Below are 20,391 nucleotides of genomic sequence, written 5' to 3'. Positions count from 1 at the left end.
CATTATCTTCTGTGTTAACAAGCTGTATAGAATTTTAGATAAAACAAAATATTTTTCACAAGATGATTGACTGTTGGTTATGGGCCAGGATTATACATGACTGGCTTTCTTTGGCCTCTGTAAAGAGATCTCTAGGCTGTTAAGTCCATGCACAGCTCTTTAATTGTTTAATTTTTAATTTTTTTTAAAGGAGCCCCAGAGTACTTTTGCTGTACTCTGTGGCTCTGGAAATTCCTGAGATACAAATTATTAGAAGCTGAGAGGATATGCTAGGAGTGGTATTATTTTTTTTGGTGTTTTATTTGAACAGTCATTTGTTCTGTCTGTCAAAAAAATCAAGGGTAATGTTTTGAAAAGAGCAAACTTGCTTTTTCCTTACAACTCTAATGACATTTAAATATATTTGAATTAAGAATCCTACTTGAAAAGACATTGCAGAAAATATTCAGCATGTACTCAATGAAATCTGCCTCTCAAAAGGTAAATAAAAAAAATAAAGCAGAAAATAAATATGTTAAACGATCCTCCCTTTCATCCTAATGCATAAAAGAAATACACAGAGAAATCACAAAGCTAGATGTGGCTCTCTTTCCACACAGTCAAAATACAAACACTTTCAGATGAGAATAAATAGGAAAGTTATCTTTAAAACTTGGCTGTTTGGTAAGGAGTTCTTTAGAAGACAAGAGTGTACTTAAGTAGGCTATTGTGAATGCTCAGCATTGCTACTACCAAGGTTGAAAAAAAGGAAAATATAAATTCCAGCCTTTTGCTTTATGCTGGCCTGTTAGTTAGAAACAGTTGTTTTAAATGCTGATCTTGATTTTGAAATCTTAACATTTGTATTTCTTTTTCTTCTTAAAGTTCTGGCCTTAGCTTCTGGTCCTGAGTTGGGACAGCTGACTTTTTTGGGGCTTGTGGGAATAATCGATCCCCCGCGGACTGGTGTAAAAGAAGCTGTTACTACCCTCATCACCTCAGGAGTTGCAATAAAAATGGTTACTGGAGATTCACAGGAAACTGCAGTTGCCATTGGTATGAACAGTTCCCTTCCTTTCATATTTTTTTGTTCTCTGCTTAGCTAATTGTTAGGAAGTGTGCGTATTAAGTCTTTAGCATTTGTGAGTTCTCTATTTTGGATTAGTGCATGGCACGGTGGAATTAGCAGGGAAAAAGGCACAGAAAACCCACGACCCTAGCCTGAAGTGATACTTTGGTTTTGGCTTGAATAGCAGCTTTTCTAGTTTGGTTAACATGACTTTGGCTGTTTGAAACTGTATTTTTTTCATGTTGTTTACTTATTACATGTGCTTGATTTCTGATTCTTACTGTTCCATCACCACCAGCAGCCTGCCTACCCTCAGCTTTGGGTGCCTGTCTCTGACAGCAGGGATGAACTAAAAGAGCCAGTGACAAGGAATAATGATGTGTATGGCACTTCATTGCTGTCAAGTAGTTTTGTCCATATAACTAAATTTGAACCTTAACTATTATTGATAAATATTTAAGCAAACTTAACTTCTTTTTATAATACAATGCATTAAAGAACAAGCACTTTAGCTAGAGTAAAAATTCTTTACAAACAGGATGATGAACAGTTCAATGTGCACATGAAGAGTATACCCCCAAACTCAGAGTATTTTATCAGAGGTTTTTGTTCTTTTCCTTGTCTCCCTCATGTTATTTTTCATTTTCTGTCATGTTGTTTTTGAACTGTAAATTCTTTGGGACAACTGAGCTCCTCTATTTGTTTATATGACACCTGACAGAATCAATTACAGACCTTTAGACCTAAAAAGACTAAGCAAATAAATACCTGATTTAGGATAGACTTTGTAGCATGTTGAGGGTTCATGTAATTTACTCCAACATACTGAATCAATAATGTAGTAAGATGTTCTGCTCCGGGTATTTCAAATCTGAAATGTTGCAGGAAATATTAGGATTAAAAAAAAAAAAGAGTACTTAATGTCTTTAAAGGGTAAATTATTATAATAAGGTTTTTTATGACTGTTTTACAGCTAGTCGACTAGGATTGTATTCCAAAAATTCACAGGCAATCTCTGGAGAAGAGATAGATGATTTGGATATTCAGCAGCTTTCTCAAATAACACCAAAGGTTTGTTTTGATATACTACTTACTGGAATGTGGCAAAGGATACATTTACATATTGAGAAATGCTTTTTTTCTGTGACAAGCTAAAATAGAATTCTTGAGTGACAAATAATATTGTTCTAATAAGTATCTTTTGGTCTGACATATGACCAATATGAAAATCTATTTTGTTCAACTTACGCAGTTATCTTTTTAGGGAATTTATTGCTTTTGCCTCTTTTTTTATCTTTAACTTTCATTTTGCCACCTGTTACTGAACATCACCTTTGTGTATTATTAGGCCATTTTATTTCTGAGCAACTCAGTTCATTTATATAATCTTAGAGTCTGCATGTTCAGACAGTGCATTCTTTTGCAATTTGTAAGACTTGTCTGTGTTTTTAATGATTTTGATTGATCTGAGGTCACTAGTTGGGAATTTTGAAAGGGTATATTTATCAAGTTACTGCTTAATACTTTTTAGTTATTAAATAACTAAATGGATTAACCAATGTCCAGGTTATGAATGTGAAGACATAATCAAAAGCAATAGAGGTTCAAGTTTAGCCATGTTGCAAAATTCTTGCATCAAAATGCTGCTCTGTTTGCAAAGGACTGCAAAATTAGACTGCAGCATGCTTGAGCCTGGTGTAAGCCAGCCAAAAGCCAATATTTGCAATCAAGAAATGTGCATGTCAGCTTTCTGTCTTTTCTTAGTGACTCACAGAAACTGAAAAAAAGCAAGAATTGTGTGGCAAATAGTAATTTTTGGTTTATGTGGTAATGTATGTTCTTAAGGGATGTCCACATTAAATAACTGAAATAGATACAAATTTACTTACACAAGTTTGACCTTCGACCCAATTGCTTTTCTAGGGGTTTAATCTTACTAGGAATTAAAATCAACCAATAAGATTGATAGCTGTATACAGTCTAAACTGATTGGTGACAAATCTAGCTCTTTGTGACGCTTCTTGAAAAATGCTAACTGTATGGAGTATACGGAAAACTAAATTCCACATGCTCAAACTTCAATTTACAGAGAAGTCCAGAGACCAAGAAAAATCTGAAAATTGATCCTTCCAAGTCAGAATTTTTGATTATCTTCAATTGTTAATAATATGCTATAAACTAGTAAAATTGAAATATCCTGAGTAGCTTGTCACTTGTGCTGACAAGGAAAAAGGATGTTGATTGTAGAGTCAACACCACAATTGCCTGCATGAATTTAGTCAGGAAGGCCAGCAGCAAGCCATTATACCTCAGTTGCTTCATTATTTTAGAAGGCTTTTAAATTGCACATTCCATCTTGAAATAAGTAGCACTAACTTTGTTTACCAGAACACACTTTGAATCTCCTCTAAAATTAATGATTTCACTCAATTAAAAACACAGCTCTCTGGTGCTTCAGCTTAAGAGCTACCAAGAATACAGTTGGCCTTTGATTGTATTTTTAATCCTCTACCTTAAGAGAATCCAATGCAATTCTTTACATATCTGAAATTTTCACCACTACTTCATTACTCTTTTAATAGGTTGCAGTATTCTACAGAGCCAGTCCCCGACATAAATTGAAAATTATAAAGGTATGTCTTATAGAGGCTCAAATGCTGGACAGTTGCTGTGGGTATTGTCTGTGCTGCCTTTACTTAAACTATAATTTGCTACAGTGTGTCAAGATGAAATCAGATATGCATCTGATTTGGCAGTGAAGTGTACTTGAAAATATTACCTAGAAAAATGCATAGTGCCCACAAGGAATAGGTAGGTAACATTATGCTTTCTTTCTATGTAGGGAGCTGGGGATTGATTGAGATTTTGTGTCACGTTGCAGTTGAATTGACTAGGAGCTTGAAAGAACCATATTTCTGATACTTGTCAGATGAGATAAAAGGGTACGAATTTCAAGCCATGTCTGTGGCAATGCCTCTGTTCAGAAGTTAACAAAAGAAGGTAGCAAAGAAGAAGGGACTCAGTGTAACAATTGGGAACAATCAGAAAAGTAACAATAAGGAGAAGTCAAAACACTGAGACCACAGGGGATGCATGCAAGACTTGTAAGAAGGTGATAATGGTAATATGGAAATACAATATCTTCTATCTGTCTCTAGAGATTTTTTTCTTTTGCCTAAAGGCAAATTTTAAATACCCTAGCTTTAAAATTTAGGCTGTGAATATATGAACTGAAGTTTAACCCAAAATCTTGTATAAAAACTATTTAGAACAGAAGTAGCTGCTTTTTTCTTTAGAACATTATAGTGCAGCTATAAAAAATGGGGGAGGGTGAGCAGTGATACAGACCTTGTATCTAGAATAATTTTATAGGAAGCATTATTTCAATCCCTGATTTCTTTTCCCTCTCTTTAGTCCCTGCAGAATAATGGTGCTGTGGTAGCTATGACAGGAGATGGAGTGAATGATGCTGTTGCTCTGAAGGCTGCAGATATTGGTGTAGCCATGGGACAGACTGGAACAGATGTTTGTAAAGAGGCAGCAGATATGATCCTCGTGGATGATGATTTTCAGACAATAATGTAGGTGGCTTTTATGTACATATCTTGTACTATGTAACTTTAATGAGATGTTGCCTGGATTAAACAAATAGAAGTTTCCCTGAACTTGTAAATGAGCTTGTAGCTGCTGTAAATGAGTTTTCTGCTCAGTCAGGAGTGTTAGATGTTTGGAAACATAACTGAGGTGAAATTGTGATCTATTAGTGGTTAGTAGATTTCATTCAATTTTGCATGTCAAAAGCATAAAACGAATGAAAAAATGACAGAGCATCCCACTTAAGATTAAAAAAAAAATACATAGATCTGTTTGTTTTCAACTCTTAAATGTGGTGATTGCAGAAAAGGAAAAAATATTAACTATTTCGATATCACAGGTGGAAATAGGTTATTAGTGCCTGGTAACCAGATGTTTGTACTTGTTCATTTTTTGATTGGTGTATTTCAAAAAGAGCTTAGCTAAACTTAATCCTATTTTGACTTTAATTCATCTGACTTTTGAAGATAGTGATTGTTGACAGAGCTGAACTGCTGTCTGGCAAAATAGCCTTCATTTTGAAATTATGCATCAAACTCAGAACACTTCAGTTCCAAAGTATGACATTTAACCCTTGGGAAGAAGTGAAATGGAGAAGTACAGTATAGGAAAATCTACCTATGTAGCAGTATGTCAGAAGATGATGTGAGGTTGTCACACTAATTCAGCCAACAGAAATTTGCTGTTGTGCAAAAACATAACAGAGAAGGGAATCATTTTAACATAGGCAGAAGAGTACATAGTAAGTACTTTACATGGGCATGGTGAGGTTTGTGCTGGACTGTGTTATCCAATTTTGCTGACTTCATCAGGAGAGTTCTCAGTAGGAGAGAGAGAAGAGTGGTGAATGCTAAGGAAAAGAAGAAGTATGAGCTTTCATAGTTTTACATATTTTCCTCACCTTTTAAAATGTTTTAAAGTTACCAAAGGAATGCTGTTTAATTATTGCGGGAGCATAAGAAAAAAATCAGTTTTATTTACAGCAAAGTAGGTGTGATTTGGGTACCAGAAAATCCTTTTTCACTGCAGTAGTTGTGAAAATGTGATAGGCAGGTTGTGACACATGCTAGGGGTTGTGAAGATGGTCTGTACATATTTCATTCTGGTACAGGAAGAATACATGGTCCTCTAAGGCCATGTTGTATTTCTGTGGGGTTTTTTTTAAGTGTGTGTGTGGGGGAGTTGTTGGCTTTTTGGGTTTTGTTGCTTTTTTTGTATTTTTTTTAATTATCTGACTTGATTTAGAAGGATCAAGGATGGTGGTGAATTTTGAACATAGAGGACATTTTACTCTAATAATTACATTTTCAAAGTTAAGCATCTGGAAAAATAACTTGTGATTATTCACAATCACAGAATAGTTTGGGTTCTTATAGTCAAGTTGAAAAACAATGACTGCCAAAGTTAAAAGAACCTGAGCTCCATTTGCTTCTTGCTGGTTTTATTGGTGCTTAAATTAATAGCTTTTTTGTTTGTTTTAAGCATTTTTTGGCAGTAGATTTATTTGTCTTGTAATGTAATCTTTGTTTTTAATTGCAGGTCTGCAATTGAAGAGGGTAAAGGAATTTATAATAATATAAAAAATTTTGTTAGATTTCAACTGAGCACGTAAGTTTGAAAAGCTGTCAGTATCAGAAGTTTCTTGTGAATGAATCAAAGCATGAAGCAGATGCATAAATTAGTCTTAATACTGTAAATTTTGAGTAGGATGCTGATACACTGTGCTTTTGAGTTTTCACTATTTTGTGTCTGGTGGTTTGTTTTATTTTTAAAGACCCAGAAGGTAGTGCAATAAACAGACATGTAACTTTGTCACAGTTCTTCCTGTTGAGATGTGTAAAGTGAATTAGTGAAGGGATCATGAGAAACAGCAGAGCTGCCTTTGGGTCCCTGTTTAAATGAGAAGCTCATAGTCAGTCCCTCCTTAACCAGTACATGTGTTCAAATGGAGGAAGCCAGGGAATCAGGAGGGTAGTTTTTCTGAAATCCATATATTGGTGTGTGGAATGAGCTAACTATATGAAGGTGACCTCCTTTTCTTGCACACAAGGATTCAGGTGCTAGCTACATAATGTGTATGTTAGGCAAGAAGACAAGAGTTTATTAAGCCTTAGTTTCAAATTTTTTGTGAGTTTATCTGATTGGATCTGGATCTGGACTCAGGACGTTTTTTCTCTTCACCGTGTCATTAATGTACTTTTTCAAAGCCTTCATGACATTTCAGAGTGGTCTGAAATTTGCAGAAGTTTTAAAAAAAACCAAACAACCAAACCTAAAACCTCTAATAAAACAAACTCAAAAAAGCCCCACACAAAGTCCAACCCACAAACAACAAATACCACCCAAAAAACCCTCCAGAACAACAAAAACTCCCAACACAACAAAACCCAGGAAAGACCAATTTGTTTACCTGCATAAACACTGTTAAGAAGTGGCATATACTTTCAGTCTTACCAGGTGTCCTGTCTAGTTTTACCAAAACTAGAATAGGAATCAGCTGCTGAAAAATAACTAAGCACAGATGTTCTAAGAAAGTGTGATTAACTGTTTTTGATTAATCAGTTCCCCTTTGGTTTTTTCTGTCCCTCTTTGCAGGGAGAGCATAATAAGGTGCAGTACAGTGCTAAATTTGGAATTATTGTGAGCCTTACTTTCTTTTTCTTGGTTATGAAACCTCTTAATCTTTCACTGAGAGCAAGTAGTGCATACCTGTTTACAGAGGTTTCCAATGCAGAGCTTGCAGCCAGCTAGTCTGTTTTTCAGTCTTTGGCCTGGCCTTCTCATCTTGCTAGTAATGAGGAGTGGTTGTAGGTATTTTTAGGGAGCTTGAGTAGTACCTTGCCTTGACTGACCAGGCAAACCAGGGACAGGTGCACAGAGTGAGTTTGTTTACATCAGGAGTGGAAAAGCAGTTTGTTTTTCAAGACCATGTTTAGAAGTTCAACTTTTGGCACAAGAAAACTATAGGACCCAGTCCCCCATAAAAAAATCAATTAGGTGATGATGAGTGATAATTCTGAAATGTTGCCTTAAAGTTTGGGAGGTTTTAAAATGCAAATCTGCTGCCTTTTTATTGCCAGAACAATGCTGTTTTAAACATGGACTTTGTCAGAATGAGTATTTGAAAGGATTTCATGCTCTGTCTTTAAAGTTCAACTTAACATCAGTCATGATTCACACTGTCAAAATATGTATCCACTCTTAAACAGTTGAAATGTTGATTACAAAGCAGTTATCAGTGGATCTTCAGAAATGTTCAATGCTGACAGTTGTAAAAATGGATTCTTTCAACAGGAGTATAGCAGCACTGACTTTAATCTCACTGGCTACATTAATGAACTTTCCTAATCCTCTCAATGCCATGCAGATCTTATGGATCAATATTATTATGGATGGACCTCCAGCTCAAAGGTAAGTAATTACTCTTAATTCTGTTAGGTTCTGTAGTCCTTTTATTTCAACAAGGGAAATGGTTGCTCATAAAGGGAACTGTGAAGTGTTAAACTTCAGTGAGATGTTTCAGAAATAGCAAACTTTTCTCTACAAATCCCTGAAAGGTGGCTGTAGTCAGGTGGCAGTTAGTCTCTTTCTCCAGGCAGCAAATGACAGAACCAGAGGACACAGTGTTAAGCTGTGCCAAGGGAAATGTAGGTTGGATGTTAGGAAAAAGTTTTTTTACAGAAAGAATGATAAAGTTCTGGAATTGTCTGCCCAGGGAGGTGGTGGAGTCAACATCCCTGGATGTGTTTAAAATAAGGTTGGATGTGGCACTCAGTGTCATGGTTTAGTTGAAGTGTCAGGGCATGGGTTGGATGTGATGATCTTGAAGGTCTCTTTCAACCCAGTGATTCTGTGTGAACTTCAATGTCTGTAGCATGTTAATTCTATTTAGTTGCTTTAGTATCAAATTACATGGAGGTAGCAGGGCTAGCTAAAGATCCATGGATATGCCCATGAAATTTGCATGCAGGGTTCTGTCTTCCCTCTGGGTTGTTTCTCTGGCCCTCTTCACTGCAAGTAGATGGTGGGGTGAGAGATGGTGAGGAACTAGAATGAAATCCTCTTTTTTTCAGCTCAGAAAATCTAATGCTTAAGTTAGAGCAGTGAATTAATTTATGTTGATAAAAATGTAAAATATTCTTTTCATTGTAAGCCTTGGGGTGGAGCCTGTGGATAAAGATATTATTCGAAAACCGCCAAGAAATCTGAAGGACAGCATTCTGACCAAAAACCTGATCATTAAAATACTGGTTTCATCAATAATTATCGTCTGTGGAACACTGTTCGTCTTCTGGAGAGAGGTATGACAAAAGTGCAAAACCTAGAGTAGAAACAACCTAATTTAAAAGAAATTCTTTTTATACCAGCAGTTGGAATTCAGAGTTCATATGACCTTAGTAGTGAGTTTTGGCCATGCTTATTTAATACTAGCAGAGTAGAGAGGAAGATTTTCAAAACAGTTGTTGAAAAACAAAATACAGTTTTATCCCCCGTCTCTATTTTAACATAGACTTTTTCAGGTTCCAAATCTACTTAGGAAACTTTGCTCATAGAAAGTAATTATGTAAATCTTCTAACCAGATTATTATGAAACAGCCATTAGACTTTGTTTTCCCAGTAGAGAAAAATGTTATGTGAACATCTGGTAGTGCATCATAGAATTCCTGCTATTCCATGTGCTAGAATAAATGTAGGTCAGGAGGCTTCATTTAATCATAGCTTGAAATTACAACTTTTTATAAGTTACAGGTGATTTCATGTATGATTTAGTAAATCAGCTTGGGGCAGACAACTTCCTTTTGCTTTCATTCCCTAATTGGTGAAACTTATTGTAGAATTATTGTAATAACTTTGTTTAATGGAATTTGTTTAATTGAGGAGGGTTTGAAGCGTGCTAAACCCATTTCATTTTATTTTGTTGGCAGTTAAGAGACAATGTAATAACACCACGAGACACAACCATGACTTTCACCTGTTTTGTATTTTTTGATATGTTCAATGCTTTGAGTTCTAGATCTCAGGTAAGTGATTCATACTGTCCATTTACACAGTATTAACACAATAATCAGAGTTTTCTTTGAGGGAAGATCTTGCTGTGTTTGTTTCTAGTGTGTTCCTGCAGATTTACTTCACATCTGCTGTTAAGCTCAGAGTTTCATGTATTTACTAGGTAGGATTTCTTAAATTACAGATAAATTAATTACTTAATTTGTTTACATGGTGATATCCTGACAAAAGCAAGAAAGTTGTCATTAAGAGCTGAAGTGTGATGGTCCTTTGTATTGCTGTGTATACTTGGTTGGTTTTTTCTCTTCCTGGAAATTCTGTCAGTTCAGCAGCCTTACCAGAATGTGAAATTTCTTGAAGGCCTTAGCTTTTATATTTTGTAATCCTAAACCCATAGTTCAAGAAAAATTGCTGAAACTGGTCTGTATTTTTTTTAATCTGTGTATATGTTTTCATTTTAAGGAAACAAGTCTGAAATTTTGTGATAGTATACATGACTACATTTACTGTAATCAGTCTTATCTGTTGTGGAATAGTGTAGGGGTAACCTTTTTCTGATGAACTGTACTTGTGGAATAGTGAGATCAATATGCAAGTTCTTGACTATGAAGACAATACTTGTACTCTATTTACCAGGGAGAAAATGCCACTAGGCTGTTCAAGAACTTGTTCTGGATTATCTACGTGGTCAACAGTAATATTTTATATTTTGCTAAAAGTCTGGATGAAAAGAAATTGTAGATTCTTGTCTAGATAATTAAGATTACATATTGTTGTAATCTTAATGTAACATATTATTGTTTTTACAGACAAAATCTGTGTTTGAGATTGGACTTTGCAGTAACAGAATGTTCTGCTATGCTGTCCTTGGATCTATAATGGGGCAGTTATTGGTCATTTATTTTCCTCCACTTCAGAAGGTTTTCCAAACAGAGAGCCTGAGTGTCTTGGGTAAGAACAGTTCCCTTTTCAAAACTGTCCATTAAAGATTAATTTATAAATGTGGTGTGGTTCTGTAAGATAACTTTCCGTCTGTTTGTATACAACAGCAATATAAAGCTTGCTGATGCTTTTTGTTTTGTGGGTAGGGGTTTTGTTTGTTTCATTGATTTGGTTTTTAGTTTTTCTGAATCATTCTAGATGTTTTCTTTAGGAACCATTATTTAAATGTATATGGTACATAACTGATCAGTGTGTTCTTAAATTTATATAAAGGAGCTTATTTATTTGGGAGTTTTTAATATAAATTTTGTTGCAGGCAAAATTATTGACTTAGTAGGTTTCTGAGCACTGCTAATTTAACTAGTTCACAAAATTTTTTGCTAAATATAAACACCTTACTTGGAAATCCAATCCTTTGATATTGATTGCATTGTCATAGGGTAAATAAACAGGAGGATTTTAAAAAGCTATAGATACGTAATGCTGTTGGCAAAGGTTTATTGCTTCTGTAGTTTTCTGGATTTAAGTGATTGTAATGAAATACATGTATTTATTGTAGCATAATTCTGATTATATTATTTTTTCAGAATTAAGTTAATTATGTTGCTGAAAATAAGTCTATTAAATACTTTAAAAGCTTTTAAAATCTTGTGTGTAGTTATGATTTGTGCATAAACCATGCATGTTAATCTTTGGGGCCTGCAAAATATTGAATCTTGCTTTATTTCTCCTGAACTTTCCCAGTGACTGGGAGAAAATCTGAAAGTCTCGTAAGTCTTGTTCTTTATGTCTCCCCTTAGCCTTAAATAGCAGTTTTAAAGAAGGCTAATTATCTTTTCCAGATTTACTGTTTCTTCTGGGACTCACTTCCTCTGTGTGCATAGTGACTGAGCTAATAAAGAAGTTTGAAAGAAGCAAGGAAAAGATCCAGAAACGTGGAAGTTCTTCTTCATCAACTTCGTCTTTTCTTGATGTATGATGCATATTGCATTCTTGTGTTTGCAAACTTAGCGATTGCTGTCTAAAGATGTTGGAGAAAGCAAAACACTATCTGGAGGATAAAGAAATCCTGAGGGCTTTTGACAAGTCCTTTGTTTCACTGGCTAATGAGGAACTTCATGTTTCAAGACTGTTTAGAATTTAACTTCCAGCTGTGGAAGTAACAAATGAAATTATGCAACTTTGGTAACATTTTTCCTCAAACATAAATTTACTTTTAAGATTGAATGGTATTGTGGGGGGGAGGGGGCGGGGATTAATTTAAAGAAAGATCTAAGCCCAAGTCCCATTTTCTGCACTTAAAAGATATAACTGTGTAAAATCCTTCTCTTAGATATAAATATTTTAGTTTGTTTTTATTTAAAGCATTGTACTATTCTACTTTTATGGTGGTGGGACTTTGCTACTAATACAAGGAAAAAATATTTCAGAGGCATTCCACTGAGTTTAGAGTCTGTCACAAGAGTGCCATATACTAGCTACTGTATTTATTTACTTTATCCTGCAATGTGTAAGCGGCTCAAGTACCTTGTGCTACAGTTTTTTTGTATCCCAAGTTTGGTTTATTTTTTTGCACAGGATGTGACCGCTGTCGGATCACTGTTTTTCTTTTCTTTTTCTGTGATTGAAAAGCCTATACTGCAATTTGAAGTAAATGTTTGCTTTTCTTATAAATGTGTTGTCTCTTTGTTTTAAAAGAAACTGGCATTTACATGAAGAGAATGAGCTTGTTTTGATACCATTGCAGATAGACTTTGTTTCATGTCTTGTTCCATGTTGACTTTAGCTTACGACTGTGAGATCACTTGAATGATTTATAAGACAGTAATTATGGAAATTATTTGTAGTGTACTGAATTAGAAAATTAATGCAGTAATCCTCACTGGGCAAAAAAAACCCATCCCTCTCTCAAAGAAGCTTCATTTTCCTTCTGTCTTCCTTCCTTCTTTCTGTTCATAAAAAAAACCCTTTTTCCTGGTAGGGTAACTTTGAATTTTAACCTACAGAATTACATTTGGAGCTAGAAAAGCATTATAATAGATTTGTTTTGACATTGTAAAGTTATTTTTAATATAGTACAATGTCTGAATACTGTAATATTCACTAATTGGAAATAGTGCTTTTCCTCAAAATAGTTCCTTGCATTTCCTGGAAAGATGATGAGATGACACTGATGACAACAGGGCAAGACTGTCACCTAAAGCAGCTTGAAAAAAGGATATCTAAAGATCTCTGCGGAGAGTCAAAGACACAGTGGTATCTCTTACCCTTGTAAACTTGTGCATGTGCATCTCTCCTCACTGTAGCCTGAAAATGTGGCATTGGCTCTGGTCTATGCTGTCACAGTGCTCATCCTGTCATTTGAGGAGGAATTGTCATGACCAGACACTGGGATATTTCTGCACTTGGCATTGTGACTTGCCCCACATGCCATGCTCAAAGGTGCAGTACAAATTTCCTTGTTAATGTTACTGGAATTGTAATTCTTCCTTTTGCCTGTGGGATTCCGAGGAAATTTGCCAGGAAATGTGGCTGCAGACAGGGCATGAATGCAAGTTCAGTCTGCTTTATACATGCAGTTCATCCATGGCTCCTCCTGACCCTCAATATGCCCATAACACCTGGACTACCAGTGTGCTGGAGATGTGATTGTGTAAAGACAAAGATCCTACAGCACTTGGCCCTCATCTCTTCCTGGGGTTGTTACCACCAAGCTGGGAGGGCCTGAACAACATGACCTCTTACAGAAATGCTGTCATGTCTCTTCAAGCAGAAGTTTTTTTCATACAGCAGTTCTTCCTTTCAGAAGTTGGATAAATTGGACAGTTGTTGAACAATTGCTGTCTTTGGCATGTGGGGCTGTAGCTGTTCAATATTGCAGTGTGTTCAGTATTTCAATACAATTTCAGTGCACTTTATTAATAAAATTCCTAGTATTCATTCATTACTAAAGACAGATAGTAAAAGCTGACAGTGCATGCTGATGAAGAATCTTGAACAAGCTTTGATTTTGTGAAGGGACAGCAGCTGTAGCTTTCACATAATAAGTCTTAATTTGTGGTTGATATTCTTCCATGGAATTTGACTGCTTTGTGCTCTACTTTTGGTCTTGGAGTCCCAGAAATCTAGGTAAGTACAGATGAATGCTAGATTGTTGTCTTAGATTGGAAGCGTTATTGCCAAGTCTTTAAACAAATACTATGAAGTGCCCCTTTCCCAGCACAAGTCCCACTTTCTGAATAAGGTATGTTATTCTAGACAAATAAAATTTCAGTCTCTTAAGGACAATTTTGCCTTATAGCAGGGTGGGCTTAGGTGAATGGAGTTCACTTAAATTTGCCAGAAGTTTTGGTGCTGTGTTTTCCAATGGAAGGCAAAATACTAACAAGTAATAAATCTAATTCAATGTCAGTGTATATAAAGCATGCCTGGACTGAATTCCATTGCCATTATTTTGGCTTGTCTTGTGATTCATTAGCACTTTACAGCAGGTTTGAGAGGTTTTTTCCCTGAGCAGTTGAATCAATAGTGGGAACTTTCCTTAAAAATTAAGAGGCATTTCTTATGGGGTAGAAATAAGCAACAACTGAGGAATTTACCTGCTTCTACTGAAGCATGGAATAAAGAATTTTGGTTTTAATAAGAAAAGGCCCTTTATTTTTAAATTTTCCTACAAAGAAGATGGAAGACCTATAATGAGTCAAAAAGGGAAACTGTAATACTTTAAATTCTGCATGGTAACCCTAGAATCAGTAATTATTTTCTTCAGCCTACAGGACTGGGTTTTGCATGAGTGTGTATCATTCAATTAGCAATAAAGAACAGCTGAAGTCTGCATTGAGAACATATTTCCACTACAGTAATTCTTAATTGAGTCAGCTTTCCCAAAGGTATTCTCAAAATGCCATGTGGTCATAGCAATGTTTTTAATCCCAAAGTGGAATATTTGACCTTATTTTAGTCTTCTGAATTATCTAATTGAAAATATGGTTTCTTAGCAACTCTCAAGAATTTTTATGATCTCCAGCAGTTTTCTGATACGGGATTCAGAGTAAATGAAGATCTCTCTTCTCACCAGCACTAAGAAAGTGGAATCAAATACGCCTGCCTTTTTATATTTAAGACTTATTTTCAATGTGACTATTTCTGATGATTAAAAACTCTAGGGAATTACAAGTTTGGTAAAATAAAGCATATGAGATCATAATGGAGAAGAGGATGATTTGGACAATAAAGAATTTCAGTTTTAGTTAGTAAAATCAGTAACTGTAACCCCTTTCAACTTTTAAATAATAGTCATCTGATGGAAATGTGATGCTGTAGGCTGCTGTATGTAGAAACCTATAGAGAAATGGGTTGTGAGGGTCTGGCTTGTGGTTGGGTGTACATGCCATCTGCTGGTAGTTCAGTAAGTAGCAGCTTTTGTACTGGAAAAAAGTTACATCTTGCTAGGACAGGCAGAATCTCAAAACTAGTTTTCTCTTGAATGTAGCATCTCATAGATCTATTATTTTCTCATTGACTATATTTGGGCAGTGTCAACACTCAGCTGTACAATATAGGAGATCTTTCCTCTAAATCCTAAGACACGGTGAGTTAATTCCATGGGAACAGGTAATAGGGGAGCATAAGCAGGACTGAAAACTTGAGCACACAATGCAGGAATCAAGCCTGAATTCTGGTAAGTTATGGGAGAACTTTGGTGATTAGAAGTGGAAGTCATGATTTTCCTAAATGCAAGAAAATATGTGTGGATTCTTGAGAAGAAAAAACAGAAATGTAAGTATGTTTTACATAGGGAAAACCAATTGTTTCATATGAAAAGTATTTATATAAATCAACTAATTATGCTGGAAAGTTTGCTAATGCAAAGCACTGAGAAACAGATGATGTAGGATTTAAAAAAAAATCATAAATTGTTTTTCAGTATTACCATGTTGATAGCAAGGGTTTAAGTAATTAGTATACATAGGGGAAGTCAGAACAGGTCTGGTTTTTATATAACCATTGTAGAAAGAATAAGAGTGACAACAGCTTTAATAGCAGAGGATTGTACACAATTACTGTGACAACTACTGAGAATTAGCAAACCTGTAGAAACTTGCTGCCATGTGACAGCTTTGTGTGTGCATGTAACTCTTTCTTTAACATATCACAGGGGGAAGGGGGAGAAATAAAATTTGAAGTTTCTCCCTGAGTATTGTCAGAGCCTGTATTACTGCAAGCACAACTTACTCAGTTGTCACTGAGTAAAGCTACCTTTCCCTGCAAGTACTCCACCAGTACAGTATTTTTAAACTTGTCAGTTTCTATTTTAATCTCAACTGTTAGACTGTGACCACTGTGTTCCCCAAACACAAACTTTAAAGTTGGATTTTTTGTAAATGAAGTGTTCAGGGAGATGTGGCAGAGCCAACTATAAATGTTCAGAAAAGAATTCCTCTAAAATAGTCCTGCTTTGAAATGCTAAACAACTTGCTCTCATTTTCAATTAAACTGATACCCTTAAAGAAAAACAAAACACCACAACTTTAAGACAGCATTTCTTTTATACAAATATAAATTACAAAATGTAAAGTTACAAAATACAAGTTACAAAAAGGTAAATAAAAATCCCCTGAAGCAAGGTTTTTGGTGAAGATTGAATCAGGAATTTGTGTGAAAACAGTTGAGCAAATTCCAATAGAGTCACACATTTTGATGTTACTTCTTTCATCAGCATGGCATTAGAAGTTATTCCAAGAACAGTGCTTTCAGTCATCCACTTCCAGTGCTGCAAACCTGTTAACATTGCATGAATGCTGAGTTTCTGGCACAGCACGTCGGGTGGCTGTTTTTTTCTTACGAGATGCTTTCCTTTTTTTGCAGGACTCTGATCTGGTCTTGGTCATCTTCTGAAAGAAGTCTGGAGAGACCATTGACTCCATGGTATTTAACAAAACCAGATAAAGCTGAGCCATTTTTGGAGATAAGAGAAACAGATTTTCTACTGAAGGTGCTGATTTAAGCTCTTGATACAGTCTGTGCACAAGGGTCCCAGTGTAAAGCCTGCTCAGAAGGAGAGAATCTGCATTTAGACAGGTACAGAAACATGTTGCTTGATGACAAAAACATACAGTATCCAACAGTCAACTCCTATGCTAAGTGTATTTCTCTTTACAAAAAGTGCATTTTCTTTATAACTCCTTTAAAAAAGCGAGTTTTGCTGTAAGTAAACCAAAGGAGTTTGACAGAGAAAATGAAACACGTTAACACATTCATTCCATCAGGGGCTTGTATGGAAAGCAGATCTTTGGAACAACCTTACCTACTTAGGTCTGGTTCGGAGAGAGGAGTACCCAGTAGCCGGTTGAGATACAATCCCATCTGAAGACAGCACTGCCACTGGCAAAAACTGTGTGCAGCATCTAAATCAAAGTTGTTATTTTGCAGTTTCTTTTCCTTCCATTTTAGAAATTCATTACATGCAATGCTGTCATCTTCAGCAGGTAGAACTGCGGGATCTAGGTTATAAATAAAAAATAACTTGGAAATAAATGTTCTGCTGTGAACAGTACAAAAGGTATCTGCAATGTATAGAGTAATGTCTTCTCCCTGGTTCTGCCTGAAAGGAGGGTGTAGCCAGGTGGGGTGGTTTCTTCTCCCAGGTAACAATCGATAGGGCAAGGAGAAATGGCCTTAAGTTGCACCAGGGGAGGTTTAGCTTGGACATTAGGAGGAATTTCTTCCCAGAAAGGGTGATTAGACACTGGAATGGGCTGCTCCAGGAGGTGGTGGAGTCACTGTCCCTGGAGGTGTTTAAGGAAAGACGATGTGGCGCTCAGTGCCATGGTCTGGATGACAGGGTGATTCTTGCTCAGTCATGGGTTGGACTCTGTGATCTCAGAGGTCTTTTCCAACCTAATTGATTCTGTGTGAGCAAATCCAAACAAGCTTTCCACCTCACTACGACCCACTTGGAAACCCTGTCAGTCTGGTTTCTACAAACCAGAACCTAAAGAAACTGTGTAACACTGGCATGCATCATCTTTGCCATCAAATGAAGGACTCCTGCAGGAGATGTACATAACCCTAACAGGTATAAACATTACTGAAGCAATTTCTGTCATTATTTAATACTTTCAAATTTGAAATGCATAGGCAGAAAAAGTGAGCCTGGGCAACTCAGCATTTTTAAGTACAAATATTTTGAGAAAAACTCATAAACAAAAAAAATACTGGAATGCTTCAATAGTAGTTTTTTGATGCCTGAGTATGTTAAGCATATTTTTGGTAACTTTTATATCTGAATCAATTTTGATCCTAAAGACAGTACTTATGAAAGCAAATTAATGTTTTACAATGTGTTAAAGTACTGTTTTACCTATATAAAATGTTAAATTGATGGTTAGCACTTTTTCTTTGTGCATATCAATGCATGGAGTGTGACACCTCAGGATATAGTGCAAATCAAGGCTAATTCCTCTAAATTTGGACAACTCCCTATAAGAGTGGAAAAATGAGTTATGGTCTGGATTTCTGTAGTAGCGGAACACCTGAAACTGTATTCTTGGGAGACATACCTGGATCATCAGTTATCCTCTGCAGTTCCCCCAAAACTATCATTAGAAGCAGAGCCTTTAATTGGTTCAGCTTAACTTTTGGTTCTGAACAACGTATCCAGTAACACGTTACAGCAAGAGGGAGTTGTAAATGACTTGGGATAGGTTCTAGGGAACTCATTTTCACTCCCAGAGTCTCCAGCAAAAGCATCTGACGGCATGAAACAGGCATCTGAAAATAAATTTAAAAATTGGAGGTAAGAGACTTGATCTGTTGTGAGCAAGTTCTAAAAGACCAGTAAGTTCCTGGTTAAATTAGTTACCGCTATAGGTTTTTGATAAAAAATTATTTCAGTTTCATAGATACTCTGAACAGGAAATATTTTTTAAAATACTACTTAAGACTTTAAAAATGACACAGTTAAACGCCAGGGAGAAAGATAAAAGTAACTAATAAGTAATTAATTCCTAGCACATGTTCCCTTTTTGCTGAGCCATTTAACTTCCAGAAAGTGGTGTTATAAGCTTTGGCCATAACTTCAAGCATGCAGAATTGCAGCAGGCTGTTCAGCTGCAATCTGAGTGCTTTGTAAACCTTGATTAGGATTGTTTTGCCTACTCTTAGGCAGACACAACCACAACAGAAGAGCAACTGAAGTCAGTTTTGCCTGGAGCACTTTAAATGCTGCACATTTCTTCTTCTAACCTTTTTTTCAATCGAGATTTTCTATATATTCACTAAGGGAAATTTTTGTAGTAGCAAAGCTCAAATTCATTAAACAAACAGCACACACACCAATGTTGAAGTAAGGTATCACTAATGTCTCTTAACACGAAATTTGACTTTTTGAAACTCTTAAGTGTTGCGTATTGTTTAAAAGGTGTGTGCCGATAACTTGTGTAAAGTAACCTGTACTTTGGACTCATAGCCATCTGTAGCATTTAATGGGCGCAACAGTGATAGACTTGGTTCCTTTACAAAGGAGCCACCAGCAAGTGATAAAAACATTCAGCACTGCCCACACACAGAGATGTGTCAACAGTCAATCTGAATGCCAGAATGGATAGAGCCTATGCGCCTTAAATTTCTGTATACAAAACCTCAGTAATGCAACATCGAGAATGGGAGATTACCTCCCATTATGGCAAGAGTTACAGTCTTAATCATTAGAATTTACATAGAAGTCCTACAATGGTGACTGGAACCAACCTAGTACAACTTCAGGTGCTGTTCTGCTCTGTCTGGCAAGCATCAGAGCTATGTTAGCAGGAGCATACTTGGGACAGGTAAAGCTGCTGGGCAGCTGCAACATCCACACTTGGAATAATGACTTCTAGTAAAAAGGCATGGGTCAGGTTTTGTTTCAGAACACTGAAACATTACACAGCTTGATCAAATACTAGTTAGGTTTTGTAGTGTTAAAATCAGACTTCCCTAAACTACGTGAAACTGAATTCCTTCCCAAAAAAAGCAAACATTAGTGTAACAAAATACATAGGATGAAATAAGGGCTTCCAATGGAAAATGCAGGGAGTATTGCATATACACACACGCTACAACTTCTCATATAATTTGTCTTGGTACGCTCGGAGGGGGCAGGAAGGAAAGGAAGTGAAGACAACCTGATGTAGCTTCATATCACAGATACTTCTATGTTACAGTAGTTACTATTTTTGTGTCACTCGTGAAACACTGTTAACTATGGTCTGTTGTAACAACCATTTACCTCCATTAACTTGTCCAAAGGAAAACGATCATCACAAAAATCTGGGGGTAGGCTTGCTGCTTGAACAAATGTTTTTTTAAGTGTCTTTTGGCATCTGTCAAATTCACATACAACGGGCAGCTCGTTGGTCTGCTTACTTGGAGAAGCATCTTCAGTACTGTGAGATACTCTCAGAAGCAGTCCATAGATAACTTGTCGGATGGGCAAAGCCGTGCAATGAGCACTGGGTCTCTGCATGTTCTCCACCTGCACGCGGAGGAAGGTACTTCTAAGTATCAGGACATTGATGACGAACGGGGCCAGCTTAGCTTTCGCCAAAGCATCAAGTACCCACTGTGGCACGTCTGCTTTCCTGGCAGCCTCGCACTCATAGCTCCCATTCTGAAAGAAGTCCTCGAGATTCACGTCGGACGGAACATAGTCCTCCATCGAAGTGCACAGAAGCTCCCGTATTTCTTCCCTCTGGTGTTTCTGGAGGTATTTCAGCACGTTGTCGACGGCCTCGGCGGGCTCCGCAAACTGCGCCAGCCAG

The 20,391-nt window shown here is 36.4% G+C and overlaps 2 protein-coding genes across 4 annotated transcripts in view; one reads left to right on the top strand and one right to left on the bottom strand.

Annotated features, from left to right (window-relative positions):
• Positions 1–12,265, top strand: part of ATP2C1 (ATPase secretory pathway Ca2+ transporting 1) — a 62,187-nt gene extending 49,922 nt beyond the window's left edge. Inside the window, exons 18-27 of one of the 3 annotated variants that reach the window (XM_014308189.2) lie at positions 865–1,035; positions 2,022–2,119; positions 3,631–3,681; positions 4,463–4,629; positions 6,182–6,250; positions 7,937–8,053; positions 8,796–8,943; positions 9,568–9,663; positions 10,459–10,600; positions 11,434–12,265. In XM_014308189.2, the coding sequence (XP_014163664.1) occupies positions 865–1,035; positions 2,022–2,119; positions 3,631–3,681; positions 4,463–4,629; positions 6,182–6,250; positions 7,937–8,053; positions 8,796–8,943; positions 9,568–9,663; positions 10,459–10,600; positions 11,434–11,570 (1,196 nt within the window). In that variant the 3' untranslated portion in view covers positions 11,571–12,265. The remainder of the gene's footprint in view (positions 1–864; positions 1,036–2,021; positions 2,120–3,630; positions 3,682–4,462; positions 4,630–6,181; positions 6,251–7,936; positions 8,054–8,795; positions 8,944–9,567; positions 9,664–10,458; positions 10,601–11,433) is intronic. The other 2 variants (XM_005423952.3, XM_014308190.2) reach the window with 2 other exon arrangements.
• A 3,856-nt stretch (positions 12,266–16,121) lies between these two features.
• Positions 16,122–20,390, bottom strand: ASTE1 (asteroid homolog 1; the record flags this gene model as incomplete). Its single annotated transcript, XM_014308186.2, has 4 exons — positions 16,122–16,639; positions 16,899–17,094; positions 18,154–18,364; positions 19,860–20,390. Coding segments are annotated over 4 exons (1,233 nt in total), but the record flags the coding sequence as incomplete, so codon positions are not given.
• Between the last annotated feature and the right edge of the window lies 1 nt (position 20,391).

Source organism: Geospiza fortis, unplaced genomic scaffold, assembly GCF_000277835.1.
Source record: "Geospiza fortis unplaced genomic scaffold, GeoFor_1.0 scaffold346, whole genome shotgun sequence".
In the NCBI taxonomy this organism is placed as follows: Eukaryota; Metazoa; Chordata; class Aves; order Passeriformes; family Thraupidae; genus Geospiza; species Geospiza fortis.
This window is presented reverse-complemented; position numbering and strand designations above follow the sequence as displayed.